The sequence below is a fragment of the Trichosporon asahii genome (genome assembly GCF_000293215.1).
Source record: "Trichosporon asahii var. asahii CBS 2479 unplaced genomic scaffold scaffold00002, whole genome shotgun sequence".
Lineage (NCBI taxonomy): Eukaryota > Fungi > Basidiomycota > Tremellomycetes > Trichosporonales > Trichosporonaceae > Trichosporon > Trichosporon asahii.
The window spans coordinates 651,077-671,349 of record NW_014040922.1 but is presented as its reverse complement, the minus strand read 5'-3'; the positions used below and the strand labels follow the sequence as shown (position 1 = coordinate 671,349).

The 20,273-nt window shown below is 59.8% G+C and overlaps 8 protein-coding genes across 8 annotated transcripts; 4 read left to right on the top strand and 4 right to left on the bottom strand.

Moving 5' to 3' along the window:
- Positions 1 to 168: 168 nt before the first annotated feature.
- Positions 169 to 972, top strand: A1Q1_00067 (uncharacterized protein; the record flags this gene model as incomplete). Its single annotated transcript, XM_014328908.1, has 2 exons — positions 169 to 509; positions 678 to 972. The coding sequence occupies 2 exons, from the start codon at positions 169 to 171 to the stop codon at positions 970 to 972; spliced, it is 636 nt and encodes a 211-aa protein (XP_014184383.1).
- A 225-nt stretch (positions 973 to 1,197) lies between these two features.
- Positions 1,198 to 2,460, bottom strand: A1Q1_00066 (uncharacterized protein; the record flags this gene model as incomplete). Its single annotated transcript, XM_014328907.1, has 1 exon — positions 1,198 to 2,460. One exon carries the CDS (start codon positions 2,458 to 2,460, stop codon positions 1,198 to 1,200), a length of 1,263 nt encoding a protein of 420 aa, XP_014184382.1.
- A 231-nt stretch (positions 2,461 to 2,691) lies between these two features.
- On the bottom strand, positions 2,692 to 4,320 carry A1Q1_00065 (uncharacterized protein; the record flags this gene model as incomplete). Its single annotated transcript, XM_014328906.1, has 1 exon — positions 2,692 to 4,320. One exon carries the CDS (start codon positions 4,318 to 4,320, stop codon positions 2,692 to 2,694), a length of 1,629 nt encoding a protein of 542 aa, XP_014184381.1.
- A 660-nt stretch (positions 4,321 to 4,980) lies between these two features.
- On the top strand, positions 4,981 to 8,430 carry A1Q1_00064 (uncharacterized protein; the record flags this gene model as incomplete). Its single annotated transcript, XM_014328905.1, has 1 exon — positions 4,981 to 8,430. One exon carries the CDS (start codon positions 4,981 to 4,983, stop codon positions 8,428 to 8,430), a length of 3,450 nt encoding a protein of 1,149 aa, XP_014184380.1.
- Positions 8,431 to 8,788: 358 nt separating this feature from the next.
- On the top strand, positions 8,789 to 11,980 carry A1Q1_00063 (uncharacterized protein; the record flags this gene model as incomplete). The annotated part of the gene is made up of 1 exon (XM_014328904.1): positions 8,789 to 11,980. The coding sequence occupies one exon, from the start codon at positions 8,789 to 8,791 to the stop codon at positions 11,978 to 11,980; it is 3,192 nt and encodes a 1,063-aa protein (XP_014184379.1).
- Positions 11,981 to 12,407: 427 nt separating this feature from the next.
- A1Q1_00062 (uncharacterized protein) lies at positions 12,408 to 14,353 on the bottom strand (the record flags this gene model as incomplete). Its single annotated transcript, XM_014328903.1, has 5 exons — positions 12,408 to 13,205; positions 13,360 to 13,424; positions 13,491 to 13,847; positions 14,020 to 14,048; positions 14,178 to 14,353. The coding sequence occupies 5 exons, from the start codon at positions 14,351 to 14,353 to the stop codon at positions 12,408 to 12,410; spliced, it is 1,425 nt and encodes a 474-aa protein (XP_014184378.1).
- A 1,429-nt stretch (positions 14,354 to 15,782) lies between these two features.
- Positions 15,783 to 16,464, top strand: A1Q1_00061 (uncharacterized protein; the record flags this gene model as incomplete). The annotated part of the gene is made up of 3 exons (XM_014328902.1): positions 15,783 to 15,941; positions 16,008 to 16,120; positions 16,332 to 16,464. The coding sequence occupies 3 exons, from the start codon at positions 15,783 to 15,785 to the stop codon at positions 16,462 to 16,464; spliced, it is 405 nt and encodes a 134-aa protein (XP_014184377.1).
- A 547-nt stretch (positions 16,465 to 17,011) lies between these two features.
- Positions 17,012 to 18,924, bottom strand: A1Q1_00060 (uncharacterized protein; the record flags this gene model as incomplete). The annotated part of the gene is made up of 3 exons (XM_014328901.1): positions 17,012 to 17,777; positions 17,894 to 18,628; positions 18,770 to 18,924. 3 exons carry the CDS (start codon positions 18,922 to 18,924, stop codon positions 17,012 to 17,014), a joined length of 1,656 nt encoding a protein of 551 aa, XP_014184376.1.
- Between the last annotated feature and the right edge of the window lie 1,349 nt (positions 18,925 to 20,273).

Genomic DNA, 20,273 nt, shown 5'->3' with positions numbered 1-20,273 from the left:
GGCCACTGTGATAGACCCGAACAACAACAGCCGGCGCGGTATTGAGATTTCACATGCGCGGTTGACTCAACCGTACGCCCCTCGTCGCACATCATCAAGCCACTCTGCCACCACATCGATTATCCATTTCGTTTCTTCCAATTCACTCTTTCACCAAAACATTCCAATATGGGCTCTCCTGAGCTGGCAATCGCAAATAGCAAAGGGAAGAGTACCGGAGGCAAGGCTCCCCGCAAGGTTCTTGCGTTGGAAGCGGCAGTGAATCCTCACAGCAAATATCTACTCCGGGGCCCGGATCCTGGTTCAGAGCCACCTCCAGAGTTCCCCTGCCGGAGCTGGCGCTTCGCGGAAGGACGCGGCGACCTCGGCTCCGTCGAACTACGGGTGGGTGTCGCCTGTCATACCGCCAGTCGCGACTGGGCAACAGCCGAAGCGGAAGGACAAGATGCGGTGGATGGGTTGTCCGACACCACGGTCACTTTGGCTATCGCGGACAAAGCGATGGAGCTGTGAGTTCCGTTTCAAGACTGAGCTGACTGCAGAAACTACTGGGTGTCGCAGCGTAAGCAGTGCGATGGTCTGATGCCCGCCCACGTGAGCGAGTGGCGCTCGAGTCTCCCCTCTCTGGCGCGCCAGGCGTACCAAGCTGTTCGTAGAAAACACAATTGAGATATCAGCTTATACCAGGCCACAACAAAACGCTCAAACCTGCCGAGCCTGGAGGAGATCGAGGGCAAGATTGTGAGCGTTCTCGACCTCCTCTACGTGCGTCACGAGGACGCCCGCTCGGCCTGGCTAGATCACCCGCGTGAGGTGCCGTTCGACTTGGGACCATACGCCGACGTTCACGAGGCGGTGACTAGGAAGGTTTATCGGCTGTACGGCGACTGTTCGCAGGAACCCTACATCTTGGCTTCGAGGGGCGGCAAGATCGTCCAAATCCCTATCGCGGAAGATACACCATTGCAATAGGCCTATTCCAATGTAATTGTACTGTGTCTGCATGTACCTGCATCCCCGGGATCCCTTCTTGCTAGACTAGCTCAGAGGCGATATAATCAAACGATGCCATTACGAATAACGATAGAGCCGTTCTTGAAGTGGGAACTGACGCCGATCCAACAACCGAAGAAAGCATGGGCGTCGAGCTTAACTCACTGCCCTTGGCGTACTGTACCTCGCTCTGGACAAACGCCCTCAAAGCCACGGCCTGACCTCTCTCCGCTTGAAGACGTCCTCCCAATCATCCTTCTTCACCCAGTCTGCGAAGGTGACATAGTCGATCTTGCCCGTCCATTGCGGAAGATTGAACTTGCGGCACGTGGTTTCAATGGCCTCTACCATGAAGCTCTGGATGTCATGGAGAGGGATGCAGACGAGGTCCGGGTCGGTCTTATGGCTGAGGAGGTTGCCGTATCGCAGTGCGCCGATCCTCTCCGCACCGACGATGGTGACATGTCGGATCCTCGAGCCCGCCAGCACGCCAGCTATCCCGACGAGAATCTTGAAGATGGCGCGGCACTTGGACTGCGTGCGGGAGCGGGCGTCGCAGGTACCAAAGAAGTGCCCGCAAGGCGGCAGCCACGGGAGCTCGGCGTCGGTCAGCGGCTGCCAGAACACGACTGTGAGCTTTTCTGCCGTGGCGGCCGGTTTGGGTCGGAAGCCCCAACTCGGCACAAGACGACAGTCGTAGTGTCGAGGCAAGTCGTCATTTTCGTAGTCGTACCAGTGCCACCGGTCCGCCGAGTCGAGCACGACGGTGAACTCCTCGCCGCTGGGCCACCGACGGAACCTATCGCGCTCAGGTTGGTCTGGCTCGTTCCATCGCACTGGCGCATTGCGGATGACAACCTTGCGCGGACGTACGCCCAGAGCCCCATATCCTTCGCTCCTGAGCATGTGGCAAACAGTACGGCAATCCGGCCGCGGGTGCGGATCGTTCCGTGCACGCGTCACCGAGACAGGCTCTTGACAAAATCCTTCGTGGTCGTCGTGGGTGAAAGCACCTGGAAGCGTGCCCTCAAAGTCTTCGTGAAGGAGACACTTATGCAGCTCAATATAGAGCACGTCGACTTTGATATTCCTTATTAACCACTGGCAACCCATTCCATAGAATGCACTGCAATCGTGCGTCGTGTGCTTCTTGAGTTCGAGGCGCCGGATACCTTCCAGCAAGCGTCTCCGCTCTTCGCCGTAGAGCCCTGCGTTGCCCAGCTCCGGCAGATCCAAACTTGGATACGGGGTCGGGGCGTGCGGAAAGTGCACTCCGAGCCGTGAGAAGGTGCCAAAGCGGTAGAAGAACGGGCGTGTGAATGAAAGGAAGAACTTGGACACGCCGCGCAGTTGGGCGAGGTCTTCACGCCCCAGTTTGTCGCACACCAAGCCCCACAGCTCCACTGGGAGCTTTGGTGCAAGGAAGGGTCCATCCTTGACTGCGATTGATGACGATCGGAATTCCATGGCGAGCGATTGGGGAGAGATGGGTAAAGAGCCATGTGCACCCCGTCGAGTTCTATCAGTGTGAGGGTGGACCTACCCGGTCAGGTGCGAAATGGAGCCGTGCCTGGAATGATCGTTATCCGAGCTATCGTCCTCGGCCCCTACTACGCACACAATCCCGCAACCGTTGTACAATGTCTATGCTGCTGAATGCATCTCTACGACGTCTAGATACAATCCTGCCCCCACAGCCTACTGCTGCATACCTCCCGGGAGCGTGTTCTTGTCCTTCTTGACATGCGTGAACGTTCCGCTGGCGAACCACCGGTCGTTCGCCTCCTGGACCTTCTGCGCCGCGCTGAGACTTGGCGTGACGATCTCAATACCCTGGACAGGTGTGAACGAAAGCGAGGTAGAGGTACCGCTGGCCGAGTCGGAGGAGAGCGCGCTGCGTCCGAGCATTTGGGTACGAAGCTTGTTTGCACGGGACAGGCGCGCGCGACTTCGCTGGTCGACAACCTGCGCGCGCACCTTGCCGCTGCCGATCATACCCAGGCCGACCGTTTCGTCGTCGACACCCGTCTCCTCCTCCGGTTTGCCAAACTCCATCCTGTTCTGGAGCTTCTGCAACTCCGTCTGCGCATACCTCTCCTTCAGCGCTCGGGCGCGGCGACCACCACGCTTCTTCCGCGCCGTCTCCTGCGGCACCGGCAGAGCCTTGACCATCTTGTTGGGTGGCGGCTCGGACATCTTGGCAATCTTCTTCTCCAGATCCCGCAGGAGCTTGCGCCCGTAGCTTCCGTCGCGGGACGACTTGCCCGCATCGATACGGGCAGCGAGAGCCACTTTGGCAGCGACAGCGCGCTGCGCTCGCCGCCGGTCTTCCGGCTGAGCACTCTGCACGAGACCAGACTGGAAGATGAAGCCGGTGTGACGCTGCTGTCCAGCCGCACTCAGGTGCGTCGTTGCCAGAGACTTTTTCAAAGCACCGTACAGCATGACGTTGCACGACGGCGCTCGCGAGAAGGCGTTGAGACCACCGGCCAGACCAAGCAGCTTGGCTGCAATGTTGGTTCCGACGATCGCACTGATGTTCGGGGCGACGGCGGACATCCGGCTTTCGACGAAACGGAAAATCTCCTCACGCGCAGACTTGAGCTGGTTCGCAACCTCGATCGCATTCAGCGTCGTCTGCCACTCGGACTCGGTAATCGGCTTGCCGCGCGAGCTCGTCGCCGTCAGCGTGATTGAGAGCACGGTCGCTGCCGGGAGCGAAGACGGGAGCGTCGCCTTCGTGAGGTCGTCGATGTTGCCGATGGCCTGAACGGCGGCAATGTACGTCCATGGGTCGTTGATGAGCTGCTCCAGCTCGGGGAAGCGCACGCCGTAGTGGTCGCGGATGAACTTGTGCACGAGCATGATCTCGTTGTCGACCTCGACGCTCATGTTGTTCGCCGTCACAACGAGATGATACTCGGGGTTCTCCTCCAGCGCTCCGGCAGCAGTCGACATGTCGGTCGGCGAGGCAGTATACCGCTCAATGTCGGCGAGCACCTCCTTCAGCTTCTTGCCCGTCATCAGCTTTGCGACCTTGGTCACGTCCCCGTAATCCGTCATGTCCGTTGCGTTGACCTCGTCCTGGTCAAGCTCATCCGCGGGTCGAACACCACCCTCTGGCACAAATCCAACGGCATCGGTTCCGTCCTCCATCTTCAGGTCGCCGTCCTGCTCGACATCATCCTCGAGGTCGTCGAGAAGTGACCGCTTGCCGTTAGCGTTGAGGGGAGGAGGCGGCATCGAAGACGACGAGGCCTGAGGAGCCTCCTCCTCTCCATCGGAAAGGCCGTCAAGGTCCGCGAGCAGTCGGTCTGCGAGAGACATTGTCGGATGGGTTTTGTTGTGACTGACTGTACCGACTGTTCGTCGCAAGTGGCAACATTGCAAGTCGCGATCGCGGGGATAGAGGGGGGTGACCAATAAATTCTGGCGGTGTATGGTCGCCACGTGCGGCAACGTCAGTGAGAGCCTCCACCGCGGGGCGACTCCGAATTTCTAGCCCCCTCACTACGAAGACGGTTTCTGAACCCGAGAAGGCTTATGCATGGGAAGGATCTCCTTTCCGACCCCGACGCGACCTGAGCGACCGACTCCGGCTGCGTCTGTCTTCTGTTGAGACTGTATCATTCACAACGACCGTCCTTCAACGATCGCACACGAGTTGCCGGCTTTCGTTGACACCAGCGATTCAGCAACCGACCAAGAGGAAGGCGTTGATTTCGAGGTGGCAGCCGCAGCGGAATCAATTTAACGCCTGACTTCACCGTATCAGCATTTCCGCCCGAGACCACCACCAAAAGTCTGGCCTCCGCGATTTTCCGTCGACTGCCCAACTTCATATACCACCCCAACGTGTGCTCCGCGACGACTGCAGCGCCGCCGACACGCCCGAGAATACCGCCTCGACCGTTCGACCCCCTCTTCACTCGTGCTATGCTCTCTTTCGACTGCTGAGCTCGCTGAGACGCATTCCTTACGAAGGCGATGGCCGGAAGAAATCAACAGGCCATCGCCATGTCGCGACTGGTCTCCAGTACCGGCGCCCACGTTCTGAGGCTCGTCACGACGTCTTATCTCGATGGAGCCGGTCCGTCTACGCAGGCTTACAGAAGACTGGCGAAGCAGGCTTCCTCGGCAAGTGTTCCCAGCTCTCTATCTCGGACAGGTCGGCTAACGGTTCAGCGTCGCTCTTCGGTACCTCTACGACGGTTTGCGTCCTCGGCCTCGGCTCTCGAACAGGGAATGGACTCGGAACTGCCCGTCGTGTTCACACCGAGAAAACCGCCACGAGTCAAGGTTCGACCGTCCACAGTGCCGTTGCCCGACTGGGTACGACTACCGCCAGCTGAGGAACACTCGCTTTTCATTCAGTCCAAGACGCCGGGAGAGTTTGTCCAGCGCTTTCGAGACGGAAAGTACGATCCGCGGATGATTTTGCCGTACCGAAGGCTGCTTGCCGTCACCAAGCTTTTCTGCAGGTCGTCGCAAGCGACACCGGAGGATTGGGAGTGGCTTGCAGCTACCTTGACTCAGACCAAGCAGCTGGATAAGGAGGGCTGGGGCCAGCTTCCTTTATCCCACGGCCTCGGTCGCTGTTTACTGGGTCTTGCTTTGGCTCAAACTGGAGATTGGGCTGCTGCATTACGATCAATGGCATTCGGCCTCAAGTTGTCTATGAGCGATGCTGAGAAGCTGTCGGCCGACGTAACGGTGATCGACGCTCTCCCGCAAGGGACGGCTGGAGTGGTGCAAGCCTACGTCAATCTCCTAAGGGATACCGATAGGGTTGCAGACATCCCGGAAGTCGTTTTGAGGTCGTCTCCGAAACTCATGAAGATTCTCACCGGCATCGACAGTACTCGGCACGACACGGCAGACATCCGCGAGCTCCGCGTCGCTCTCCAGTCTGGGCTCAGCTTGACCAACGACCCCATCGGCTGGCTCAGCAACAAGCTGGAGAAGGGCCAGAACCCGAAGCCTCAACAAGTTTACATGCTCGGTAACGCGTTCCTCGCCTCCTTTCTTGCCAGCTCTAAACACAGCGTTGGTGAAGCGTACAGCGTTTGGCGCAGCATCACGCAGGTGTTCAACTCGACATTCGTACCGGCGCATCTAGCTGCTGAGCTCGCTCAGCGGTTATCGGCTCAAGGACATTTGCCTGCGGCTGTGGAGGTATTCGCCCGCATGCGCGAGAAGTGGGCGAACCTTCCTCACTCGTCGCTCTCCATCGAGCTGCGCGTCTACGCGAATGCGGGGTTGACTGAGGAAGCCCGAGACATCTGGAATCATCTCACCGCTCGTTATGGCCCCACACGCGAGGATAAGCTGGCGCTCGCCAACGCTTTTGCGGCTCGAGGCGACGTGGAGGCAGCCGAGGAAGCGCTCCAGCACCTTCTCGGAAGCACTGCCATGCAGAGCGCCGACGCTCTTTTCGTCATGCAGCGTGCTCATGCTGCAGCTGGTGACCTGGAGAGCGCGCACGAGTATCTGAGGCAAGCATCTGAGATCACTCCCAAGCTGGGACCCTACCTCAGCCTCCTATCGCGTTACGCCGACCGAGGTGATTCCGACGCCGCGGTGCGCTTGTTCGACGAAATGATCGTAAACGGTGTCCAGCCGACAGTGGAGGCGTATACTTCGCTCATCTCCGCCTTTGCCAAGCACGGTGATTACGTGAATGCCGACTTGATGTTCGAGGGTATGGTCCGAGCGGGACGTACACCTGACGCTATCACCTACTCAGCCGTCATCAATGCTGCCCTCGAAGCCGGAGAATGGGATCACGCGGCCGACTGGTGTGACCGTGTACCGTCGCATCTGCTGAGCAGCGAGGTCCTCACCGGCATCATCATGAAGGCTTTTGTCCTGATAAACGCTCCGCTCGAAGTCACTCTCCGACAGTTCAGGCAGGTGACGATACCTGGCGAGCACCTGTGGGCGCTGGCCATGCAAGCTGCCGCCGATCACGGTGACCAGCTGATGGTCCAAGCTCTCTTCGAGGAGATGGATGCCAGAAGCAAGCTCGACTTCCTCTCCCCAGCTCCGAATGTCTACGCCTTTTCAATCCTCCTCTCCACCTTCATCCGGTGCGGCGACCGAGTCAAGGCAAAGGAAACGTACGACGCCATGGTTTCGCGCAAGGTCATCCCGAGCAGTGTTACCTACGGTCTTCTGACGAAGTCGTTTGCTGATGCCCCGGGGAACAGCTCTTTCGAGCAGGGTGACAACTTCGCCAAAACGGTCTACAGACATATCACATCTACGAACCATGCGGAGTCGGAGGGCCTAGTCGCTGCCAACATCTTCTCGCCCTTGATTGCGGCCGCTGGTCGCAACGGCGACATGAACCTGGCGCGCCGGTACTTTGACATCGTGAAAGAGAAGGGCGGCAACTCGATCTACCTGACGACTGTCCTCATGGATGCCTATCGACGAACGGGTCACACGAAGATGGTGTACCGACTCTGGTCTAAGCTCTTCCGGGATGCTCGCCGCACCATTCCTCAGAAGACACCGCAGTCTTCCGTTATGGATGCGGTTCGCTCGCGCAACAACCTGCTTTGCATCCCACTCTCTGTCACGATCCAAAGTCTCACTGCAGCTGGTCTCCACGACCGAATTCAGCAGCTTTGGACCGCCGTTCGGTCATCCGGCTTCGGGTTCGACGCGCAGAACTACAATCACCTCGTCCGCGCTCTGGCGCTCACTGGAGACGTCGAGTCGGCGTTCCGCGTTGTTGAGCGTGTGCTCATTCCTCGTTTCGACGATGTCCGGAGACGCAGGTTCCGTGCTATGCGCTCCGATGGAGAGCTGCAGGCTGTGGATGCTACGGCCAACGTGCATGCCAATGCACCAGAACTCACCGATTCCGAAGTCGAAGCACACGCCGATGTTCCGCAGAGGAAGAAGCCAGAGTTCGGTTTGAAAGGTACCGACGCCGATCCCGAGCCAACTCTGCTTGAAGAGGCGCCCCTCACTTCCGCAGACGTCGCAGCCGACATGCGGCGGCCGAACCGCCGCTCTGAGATCAAGGCGTACGCACCGGCAGAGTACCGTGAGCCAGGAGAGGAGGACGACTGGAAGCACAACGACCTTACTCTGATTCGGTATTGGCGACCGACGGATGTTCTGTGGCGCCCGTCGAAGCAGACTCTCGCAATCCTCGATCAGGCGTATCGCCAACTCGAGGAGCAGCGCGAGTACCGCGCATGGGTTGGTGTTGGCGCGGACGAGGACGGCGACGACCAGCCGGTGAGATTGCCCGAGTTCAACAATGTGGCTGTGAAGAACGAGGACAGCACGGTGAGCAAACGCTCGCCCACGTTGCTTCTCGCTCGGCTGAATCGGTTCTACGCGAAGACGGTCGGGCTCGTGATGCTGCACCGTCGAAAGCAGCAGCGGAGGAAGTTGAGGATGGAGCGGAGTGACGTGTAAGCGATCGTGAGCGGTGGTCATAAGCAGATACAGCATTATCATTACAAGCATTTCCAGCATATACAGCATACTACTCTCCCCATTCAATTGCATATGCATTGCCATGACTCTCACCGTGCAGACCGTCCGTGCCACCATGCTCGCCACCATTCGAGCAGATCCCACTCCAAAGGCACCAAGGGAGTGAGCCTGGCCCGATCGCGCCACCCAAGAGCCTATCAGCTGGCGCAGCGATATGACGTCGGACCTGAAACACTTGAAATCGGCACCGCGTCCGGCGTGATCCAGGTCGCACCTGTTGACTTCTCTACCTTCTCATTGCACACTACATCCTCGCCTCAGACAGAACGTATCAGCAATGATCCCGAGAGGAAGGGGATCGCTGTCCTTGATGCGGCGTCAGCCGTTGATGGGCAGCGCGTCTTCCCTACTGCGGCCGCAGTTCCCGGCGGCATCACTCGTGCGACCGACAGTCGCCACCAGCTCCCTGTCACGCCTGGTCGCCCCAAGTATCCGATTCTATGCCGACGACGCGCAGCCACCTCCGAAGGAGGAAGATGCTGCCAAGAAGGAGGACTCTGAGGCGGCAAAGCAGGAGAAACCTGAAGAGAAGAAGGTCGAGGAGGAGGAGCTCGACGCGTCCGACCCGGAAGCCGTTGAAGCCGCGCGGCAACACGCGTCATTCTACATTTCGAACGTCCTTCCGATAAGGCTGAGTGGGTTCGACATTCGCCCCAAGCTCGCTGAGATTCGGGAGCAGACGATCATGGAGCAGCTTAACCAGATCGTCGGCGGACTGAAGGGTCGGCACGCGTTCCGACTCGAGTCGTATGAGATTGCGCGCAAGGACGGCGGCGTGTTCTTCCACTTCACCTACCTGAAGCCGAAGTTGACGCAGCTTCCGCGCAAGCACCAAGGCTGGACTCACGAGCACGCACCTGAGGACGAGGCACCTGAACCCACCAGCCCGGCAGCCCTCTTCCTCCCGCCATTGCTCGAGAGTGCGCAGAAGCATGGCGGATGGCCCTCCTGGCTCGGCAAGTGGTGGAGCAACTTCACAGACCGGCATAACACCCCCAAGACAGAGAGCGGACACGAGTACTATCGTGGTGGAGCGGTTCCAGTCCGCGAGCCTGAGTTGCGCGGGTGGCAACGCGATGCCGGAGCCGGTCGTGCCTGGGTCGTCAAAGGCCGCCAGTGGACCGAGGACTTGTCGCGCTACCCGTCTTCGCAGCTCAAGGTCGAGTTCGCTGGTCCGGACGTCGGGCAGGAAGTTCTCTACTCTTTGTTCCGACCATACGGACGCATTATCGAGATCGTACCGCCGTCGCCGGTACCGGCCGGTGCGCTGAGGTACAGCATCCTGAAGTTTTCGCGTATCTCGACAGCAGTCGCAGCGAGCAACTGTCTCCATTCTTACTCGACGCCGACAAGCCAGATCGACTATGACCTCGTGAAGAAGCAGCCAGACCAGGATGTGACCCGCTCTACCCTCAAGATCTGCTATGAGCAGCCGCTGAAGGGGCACTACTTCCGTGATTGGGTGAGGGACCACCCGAAGATTGCGATTCCGATCCTGGCGTTCCTCCTTGGCGGTCTGTCGTACAGCTTCTTCGACCCCATCCGCTCCTTCTTCGTGCGCAACGACATTGAGGGAACGTGGGATTTGGAGAAGTACCAGACCGTCAAGTTTGTCCGCGACAACATCTGGCTTCCTGTGTACAACACGCTTACGGGGCAGCGTAACCGCCCGCAGCGGAAGCGCAATGTCGACGATCTCGGCCGCGCATCCTGGCAGGACAGGATGGAGGCTGAGGCAAACATCGAAAAGTGGATCCGCGAGTTCCCCTCCACGTTCATTGTCGTCACCGGTCCTCCGGGCAGCGGCAAGCACGAACTCGTGCACCGCATGATTGAGGGCTCGCACCGACCGTCGCTGGAGATCGACTGCGCGGAAGTCGCGAAGGCGAAGACGGACGGCGACCTCGTGAAGAACCTGGCAGCTCAGACGTCTTACTGGCCCGTGTTCTCATTCTTGCAAAGCATGAACGGCCTGATCGACCTGGCGGCTCAGGGCCTGATCGGACAGAAGGCCGGCTTCAGCACGCCGATTGACGAGCAGCTGCGCAACATGCTCGATGTCGTCACTACCGCACTGAAGGGCGTGACACAAGATGAGCAGGAGGACAGGCTGGAGGCAGCGCGGCATGCCGAGCGTGAGAAGAAGACGCACTTCATGCACGAGGCGGCTCGCGAGTCGATCAACAACGGAACGTACCATGACGGCCGCCTCGACTGCATCGCAGGCAACGGAGTCATGTCCGAGCTCGGATTTGGGCAGGAGCCGATGACGTCCAAGGACGCTCGTGCGCCGAAACCAAAGGAGGAGAGCACGGAGCACTTGGTTGCTCGCGCCCAGGCCGCGCTCGCAGACAAGCCCCCGCCCGCCGAGCAGTCCGAGGACGCAGCGGACGAGGCGCCTGTGCTTGACACGAATGCCGAGACAATCAGCACACTCCCAATCGTTGTGCTGCGCAACTTCAGCGCAAAGCCGGCCCGGGGAGACCTCTGGAAGGTACTTGCCGAGTGGGGCGCGGGTCTGTTGGACAACAAGATTGCGCACGTCATCGTCGTCGGCGAAGGCAGTCTCACGACCAAGACGCTGACGCACGCTCTGCCGTCCAAGCCTCTGAACCACGTCACGCTCTCCGACGCAGACACGTACAACTCGCTCGAGTTTGTGCGGGAGAAGCTCTCCTCGTCCGAGAAGGACAAGGACGGCAACCCCAAGCAGTACGTGCTGTCCGAGAAGGAGAAGGATGCGATTGCCAAGCTCGGCGGTCGCATGGTCGACCTCGAGCTGCTCGTGTACAAGGTCCGCGGCGGGCAGAGCATCACGCAGGCTGTCTCCGACATCGTGCTCCGCAATGAGGTCGAACTGAGGAAGCAGGCCTTCGGCGACGACAGCGAGGACGCTGCCTCTCTCCCGTGGAGCAGGGCGCAGGCCTGGAAGCTCGTCACTGAGCTCGCGCGCGCTCCAGAGCTGTCCTACGAGAAGCTCCTGCAGTACTACCCCTTCAAGGGCGGCGACATGGCGCTGAAGGCGATGGAGGAGCGGGACATTGTGACGATCGTCTACCGCGATGGGCGCGCCTATGCCGTGCGCCCGGGCAAGCCCGTGTTCCGCGAGGCGTTCCGCCAACTCGAGGCGGACAGCACGTTCGCGGCCGCGAGCCAGATTGCGTACAACAACAGCGTCATTTCCGCCGCCGAGGCAGCAATCAAGGGTTACGAGGAGGAGCTCAACAAGCTCAAGGCGCTGATTGGAGAGGGAGACGGCCTGAAGCTCAGCGACAAGAGCAGGGGATGGCTCACGTCCTGGTGGGGCGAGAGCTCGCCCATCAACCAGCGCGCCAAGTACCTGCTCGAGCAGATGGACGCCAGCATGAAGAAGATTGCGGCGGCCAATGCCGACAATGCGTGCCAGCTCGAGAAGTTCAACCCGCCCACGGAGGGACAGGGCAAGTGCCGCACGCGCCTGGCTTCGTAGCCGTAGCCCTTGCATCCTGGAGACATCAGCATCTACATCTGCACTCTCCCACGCGGCCCTCAAAATCCGATCACATAAGCCACACGAAGTTAACGACACAAGCACATCAGTAGTCACACGTAATCCATGCATTATTTCGTCCAGAGAAGAACGCAACCTGCAGCAGGTGTGTATTGCGTAGCGTGATGTATGCATTTTAGCGGGGTATATAGGTGTTGTTCTCGCTGTATGATAAAAATGCCAAAAACCATATGGAGTTGTGTAGAGAGTTATTATCGTCTTGCGCTGAGAGCGCTCTAGTCTAATCCGCGTCGTCCCCGTTCTCCCTCATCGTCGATACTGTCCGTGATCCCTTCAAGATCAAGCCAAGATCGTCCCTGTCATCGTTACACCCGATGCAACCCCCCGCGCTTCGAGCCTGGGTTGCTTAGGCAACAGGCTTCTTCTTGTAGTAGCGACGGAAGAGGTTGTCAATGTTGTCGAGGTAGTACGCACCGGGCCAGATGTTGTCAATGGAGCCCTTGGGGACGTACTCGACGGCGTTGTGGTTCTCCTCGCGGAGCTTGAGGGCGTCGACGTAGTCCTGGCAGGGGACGACCTCCATGGCGTCGAGGCGCTTGGTGAGGTCCATCTTCTGCTTGATCTCGGACACGTCGCCGTCGACGCGGAGGCCGTAGAAGGAGGCCGCGCAGCCAGAACCGAACGCGAACATGCCGATGCGCTTGCCCTTGAGCTCGTCGGCGGGGATGTTGTTCACAATCGAGGAGAGCGCGCCGTACAGCGACGCAGTGTACATGTTGCCGCAGCGCTTGACGCACGACGAGGCAGGGTCCGTCGCGCGCTTGTAGTGCTCGCCGGCGTGGGCCATGAACGCCTTCTCGACAGTCTTGTCCATGTACGTCTTCTCCTTCTCGCTGTCCTTGAGCTCGGCGGGGATCGAGGCGAACTCGGGGTTGGACGGGTCGCGGAGGTAGTCGTTGTAGAAGAGACGGGCGTGGCCCTTCTGGACCAGCTTGCCGTACGGCGAGTGCAGACAGACGTAGTCGAACTGGTTGATGCCGTCGTGCGACGAGGTGCCGTTGGCAGTGCCGTTGGCCTGGCCAGAGGCGGCGGCCTTCTTGGCGGCGCGGGCGCGCGAGGCGTTGGCCTTGTCGATGTAGGTCGAGTAGGCGTTGTCGAGAGCGCCGAGGTAGGCCCTGATGGTCCAGGGGCCGTCGACAGTGGGCTGTTCGTCAGCTATGCGGCGCCGCGCGGAGGAAGAGGCGGAGCGGGACGCAGGTAGGGCGGACGCACAGGCCTCCACCTTCCCATACCTCCACTTGGCCACTTTCCGGACTCCGGCGGCGCAGAAAAAACAAAATCGTCGGCTTGATACTCACGTACTCAGCGTTCAGGTCGGGCTTGTAGAAGTCCCAGGTGTTGGCAATGTAGGTGCCGTGGACGGCTGGAATGTCAGCTGGAATATCCCTCCTAGTGCAGCTATTGTGCTGCTGGTCACAGGACTACTCACGCTCCATGACAATAGGGGCGTTGGGGCCGATGAGCATGGCGCAAGCACCCATGCCGCCGACAGGGCGGGCAGAGCCCTCCTTGTAGATGGCAATGTCTCCGCACATGACAATGGCGTCGCGGCCGTCCCAGGACTCGGACTGGATCCAGTTGACACAGTTGAAGAGAGCGGCGGTCGAGCCGTAGCACGCGTTCTTCGAGTCAATGCCCTCAATGTCGTGGTTGCCGTGCTCGGCGAAGAGGTCCATGAGGAGGGTCTTGGTCGACTTGGACTTGTCGATAATCGTCTCAGTGCCAACGTCCAGACGACCGATCGACTTGGGGTCGATGTTGTACTTCTCGAGAAGGCCGGAGACGACTGTTCACGGTCAGCTCTCGTGTTCGCTGTCAGGTCCTAAAGCTGCAGCTAGGTCGCTAGAACCACTCCGATAACGCTTCGCTCGTACGCTAGCTCGGGGCGGCTGGAAAAAGCGTCCTGACCACACTGCTCATGCCGCCGGCACCACCGACTCTCTGCGAGCTCTACTCACCAGTCAGGGCGATGGAGTTAATGTCCTCCCTGTAAACGTTAGCTTGGCTCCGAATCATTGCTAGCTGGGTCCGCAAGCTCTTTCGCCCCCCATCGGAGATTTGGGATTTGGGGAAGAGCTTGAAAACAATGACCGAGCTGCTAGCTGTCGCTACTCACTTGTCGTCGGTGAAGGCCATGAACTTCTGGCCGAGACCGATGGTGTACTTGCCCTTCGAGACACCGTCGAACTCCTCAAGAGCCTCCTCGGAGATGCACCTCTTGGGGAAGTACATCTCGATGGCCTTGATGCCGACGTTGGCGGGGCGCTGGGGAATGTCGAAGGCGGCAACCATGTTGAATGTGATGTTGCGGGGTATGGGGTTGAGGGGAAGAGGAAGAGAGGGAGAAGTCTAGGGACGAAATAAGTACGGAAAGGACAATGACAGGTCGCTGAGCAGAGCGAGGTGGAAGGTGGTAGGCTGGCGGTGCGGTATGATACGATTGCTTTGCAGGCTGAGGGTGGTGGTCTGATACCTGACGCGGTGGTTGGGCGTGGTTGGGTGCGGCTGGGTGTTAGTCCGGGGAGAGATTGCTGTTAATCCGATGCGATCAATCTCGTACTAACTTTTTTTAATCAGCCGGGGGGGCTACACGACACGACACAGCACCAGGCCCGGGTGGGGGGTGCAGCCCAGGCGGGCCACCTGGGCCTATGGCACGATCTTCGCCTGGTCTTGCGCTGCTTTTGGCTCTTGGTCGACCCATAGCATACAGCCCACAGCTTGCACACGGCCCACAGGTACATGGTACCACCTTGCTCAGGTCGAATCAGGGCGCTACTGATGTGCATTATCTTGGACATCGACCCATCCTGCCGCCTCCCTTGCCCGTCGCCCTTGCCCTCGCCTGCCCCATTGCTGCCCGTCGTTCTGTCGTTCGCCGTTGGGTCGTTAGACGGCCAGGGCCGCTAGGCTGACACCTTCCGGACGCTCTTCAGCCCTTCAGGCTCGCGCCTGGAGCACAGATGGGAGGCATGAGGGTGGTCGAGGGGGCGCTGAGGGAGCAGGGAGAGCAGGGATGGCGCCACGCGTCTTTCTGTGCTCTGCTCTGCTGGGTCTCTGGTGTGGTGCGTTGCGTTGAGCTTGCGATGATTTGATGGGAGGTAGGGCGGATACCCTTTTTTCTCGTTTTCGTCGTACGATGGTCGGTCGGTACGCGTCCTCCATCTACGCGCCGCTGTCCTCTCATGTCCCTCGATTGCCCTCGATCTCGCGCCGCTCTGCCCGCGACGCCTGGGCGCGAGCGCGCTCATAAAGTGGAGGGACCAGGTACACCCGGGCACGTGTCTGTCCCTGAGCCGGCTCACACGAGGATCACATTTGCTTCCGAAGTATCACGTGCGGGCGCGATATCGTAGGCATGCCCAGTAGGCGAGCGGCGTCTCTAGGCATGCCAAGAAGGCCTAGGCCTCATAGGCAAGCGGTGCCTGGCAGCCGGCAAGACCCGCATGTCCAGAGCATGCCACATGACGTCAGTTGAGCAGGCATCAATCAGACGCTGCGGTGAGTGGGTGAATGGCGTATACTGGGCGTTGAATGCCGGAACCGTCGGTGAGCCAGGCTGCTCGCTGGCTGGGGGAGAACACCACGTAGCACTCCGCCAAGTATCACCGTACACCCGGCCTCTTTCGCAGCCAAGGAACACTATATAACAAGCCCTTCACCCAAGATCAGTCTTCCCATCCTCACACCAACCAAGACAACTTCAATCCAACAACCAACCATGACCCAGGACCTTCTCGCCGTCATCTACCGCCCCTCGGAGCACGAGGACCAGTACATCGTCTTCATCTCGGACGAGGACGAGTTCAAGCAGTGGAGGGAGCAGCCCGAGGGACAGAAGTCGATCGCCCTCGCCCGCTTCATCGGTAACTTCAACATCGTGAGTGTGCTCACCGCAGGCTGCGGGCCTGCCAGCTGCCTTAGTCCTGCCAGCTAACCCCCACAGTATAAGTCGAACATGTCTGGACACACCGGCATGCTCGCCCCCGTCTCGAAGCAGGAGTACGAGAACGCTTTCTTCGGCGGAAACAACAAGAACGTCAAGGACAAGTCTCAGGAGTGAGTAGAGGAGCGAGAGCGACTGCAGCGAGCGGACCCGAGCTGCATGCGGCTGGTGGTCATCAGCCATCAGTCGTGTGCGGAAAGGAGGGGGCGGTGGGCATCCCCGTCCGCGGTGGATCTGGATCTGGATGCCCCCTCTCCGACCGGCCGACCGCTACGCAGCTCACACAGCTACCCGGGGAGTAGTATATCTAGCTAACACCACCAGGGCCGCGATCAAGATCATCCTCCAGAACGGAACCCCCCAGAAGAAGCAGTTCAAGGTCGACGGCCAGTCTGACCTGAACCCCTCGCGCGGTGGTGGTGAGGTCAAGGTCGGCGCCAACCAGCCCGGCAGGTAAACGTGTCGCATGCTAGCGAAGCGGAGCGTGACGGCGTGCCAAGCCCGGCCGCCCCGGCATGCACCGCCCGGTACGCCGCCGACGAGATGACCAGGAGAGACTACATGTAGCCAATCGACGTACGTGGAAGTAGAGTCAGAAGAAACTATGCATGAATACCCCTGCACCACACCTCTCCCCGCACACCAATCCGAGCGTTGCGAGATGCCACTAATCCAATGCTGTGCATCGTGGCCAGCAGCGACGAGCTCGACACACACGACGAGCAGCGACGACGAGTGCGGGGGCGCAACTGACGTCGAAGCAGCGGACAATGACGCTGCGATCGGGTGCGGGACCAATCATGGCTCACTGTAGAGAGCGAGTCAGGCTTCGGATCCGGGGTAAGTGTGTGGGCACTGAATGCGGCGATCTGCGCACACCCGACTGGCCAGTAACAACACTCAGCACAAGGTGGCATCTAGGCTACATGGGGGATTCTATTCGCTGCTTGCTGCGGGCACACCGCGTTATGACGGAGGCGGCGTCTACGATCTCCTGCGATCTCCTATGCTGAGGCGTTATGCTCCGTGCGTCGCTCCGCGACCCTGCCATCGTCGCCGACAGAGCCGATGGCACGCTCGTCCTGCACCTGCTGCGCCTGCTCCAGCTGCTGTTTGCCCGGCAGGCGCTTCTCCTTGATGAACGTGCTGGCCAGGAGGGTGCAGCAGGCCAAAGCGGCAGCGACGGCCCACGTCGCGCGCAGGCTGGAGAGGTACGCCTCGACGGCCTGCTGCCTCTGCTCCTCGGGCAGGGTGTACATGAAGCTCTTCTGGCGGACAATGTTGTTGATGAGTTTCCGGCTGCCGGGACCATAGAACCGCTTCCTGAGCTGACGGACCAGGGCCCAGATCTGCACGCACCCGCCCAGACTGATGCCGAGCGTGGCGCCGAGCGAGCGCACAGTGTAGAGCAGCGCGGTGGCTTTCGGCATCGTCTGTGCGTCCACGGACGCAATCGTCGACACGAGCGAGACAACGAGGAAGACGGCGTAGCCCAGGTTGCTCGGCAGGACCGTGGCGTAGTACGCCCACTGCGGCCAGGAGGACGTCCACTCTGTCGCGGCGATGGCACAGGTGAGGATGGGCGGGACGAGCGCCATCTTGCCTAGCCGCGTGTAGCTGCCCACCCCGCGGCGGATGTACCATCCCCCAATGAGGGAGCCGAGCGCGAGCCCCACGCCGGAGCAGATACTCACGACGAGGCCCGAGGCGGACCCGCTCGCGCCAATCAGGGAGAAGTACAGCGGCACGTAGAAGAGGAACATCTGGCTGCTGCACAGGAGCAGGAAGCCTGAGAGCCAGATTGCCCTCAGCTGGCCGCGCGCAAACATGCCGAGGGGGATGATGGGGTCTTGGCGCGCAGCTCGGCACGGAGGAAGAGCACGAACGTGACCGCCGCGATGGCGAGCAGGCCAGCGACGCGAATGTCGGACCAGGGCAGGAAAAAGGCCGTGTGGAAGCTCAGGCCGACGATGAGGGCCGAGAAGCTCACGAAGAGCGTCGCGATGCCCGCAAAATCGAGGCCCTTCAGCGCCGTCGAGAGCGGGATGGGCTGCGCGCGGACCATCTCGCCCGCCGTTGTTGAGCTGGGGAGCTTGCGGTCTGGCAGGAACGAGCGCACGGTCACGATACAGAAGAGCACGATGGGAAGTTGGAGGTAGAATGCCCACGGCCACTCGCCCTTGTCCATGATCCAGCCCGAGACGGGACCGCCGAGGAGAGCCCCGAGACCGAAGATGGTCATCATGATGCCCTGGTAGAAGCCACGCTCTTGCAGCTCCACGAGATCTGTGAGGATGACTGCCGAGCAGGCGAGCAGGCCGCCCCCTCCGAGTCCGCTGACGGCACGCCAGGCGATGAGGGACCAGATACTCCGCGAAAGACCGCACATGAGCGATCCGAGACCGAAGAGCAACGCTGCCAGCGTCATCGCGTCCCGGCGCCCCAAGCTGTCGAGGAGCACGCCATAGACCGGGATGCCGAGCGTGTTCGTCAGCGAGAAGGAGAAGCCGAGATAGGACGTGAGCTCGGAGTGCGCAAACTGCGAGGCCAATGTTGGTGCGAGCACTGGAATCGCTGTGGACTGCAGGGCGAAAACAAAGTTGGACGACCATATGCCAGCGCTGCGAGTTAGCTGTCATCAAGATGGAAGCTTGGTGACTTGATCTATCCACCGGAAGTTCAGAGATCGAAGCCGTAACATGCCCAGAAGCACGCATTTAGTGCAGGGAAAGGTGTTCCGGCTTCAACCGTGGCCTACTTACAGGATCGCGACGAATCTCGGTGTCGACAGCTCATACTTCAACGGCGGCGGCCGGTTTCCAACAGCAGCTTTCGGTCCCCTCGCGACCGCTCCATTTCCATTGGCACGACCGTTCCCGTGCGCGATGAGCGGCGTTCGTTCGCTGGCGCCCGGCATCGTTTCGTTGTAGGAAGGAATGGACGTGTGGGCGACTGGGCGAAAACAAACAGAAGCCGGGGCCGAGATATTTGGAGTGCTGACTGAGCAACTGGGATTTCCTGGGCGGGGTGTCGGATATCGCCGGGTCATGACGTAGGCGGATGTTAGATGACCGAAGCGTGCGGCGATCTCATCTTGTCCATGCACAGATCTCGATGTTGCACACTCCTTGCATACTGACTACGAAATACTCACTGAGCTCGAGGGATATGAAGTAAGCTGGGAAGCGCAGCCGATGCATAGCTTACCTGGTTCTCTGCGCGCTCCTTGGACAGGAGATCGCGGAGGGGCTTCACTTCGCTGAGGTCAGCTGGAGACGAGAACTGCTCAGCTCACTGAAGACCGGGTCTGGGCAGGCGGCATCAGCATGAAGGCTGCTGAGTGATCGATTAGTGATTTAGCTGTTGTCAGATTTACTGTTCAAACATATCTCCAGCTCACCGCATTCGCCGTCGAATCGGCATCTCTTCCCATAACAGCTCAGCACACGCGTAGAAAATGCACACCACACCAATCCATTGCGGAGACTGACGGGTCAGCTAAGCCAGTGGGGAAGAAAGAGCTTACTTGGAGCAAAGCTGGGATGGCGGTGCCAGGCTTTAGGACATTTGCTGTTGGGTGTCCGAATTTATCTGCAATCAAGCTGATCTGTCGGTTAGCTGATGAGGAAGGCCTCCACAGCATACTCCCTTGTCCTCGCAATGCCGCCGATCCCGCTGTTCATGAGCTAACCATACAACATGCTGCACCTCAGCTCCGCCATAGCCGTGTTTTCACTCACCCGCCCCAGCCTGTGCAGGCGCGCGCGATGCTCTCCACAACTGTCTGCGTCAGCTTGGCGGCGATAACCCTCCAGCTAATCCGTCGGAGTGTGTCCTGCGAATTTATCGTCTCCGCTGAATGTCAGCTACAATTGAGGATCGCATAGCTCACAGATTCGACTGCCACGCTGTACGTTCACTTCAGCGGTACGAGTCATCTGCGTAGCTCACCCTGATAACCCGGGCAAGCAGCCTGTCGGCGCTTCGCTGATATTAGCTGATCTCCACCTTATCGATATGGCAGCTCATACCTGTGCAGAGGCGTGGCCAGTCATCAGCGGTGGGCTAGGATGCTCGTCGCGAAGATCACGGCTCTGTCCAGACTCCAAGCTGGGCGTCAGCTCGGGGCGGAACACCACAGCTAACGTGCTCTCGCAAGGATCTGTTAGTCTTGATGATAACAGCTGAAGATGTCGGGACAAGACTTTGACCTGCCCATCAGCTCCACAGATGTAGTGAACGAGTAGCTCACCATCCTGTCGCTGC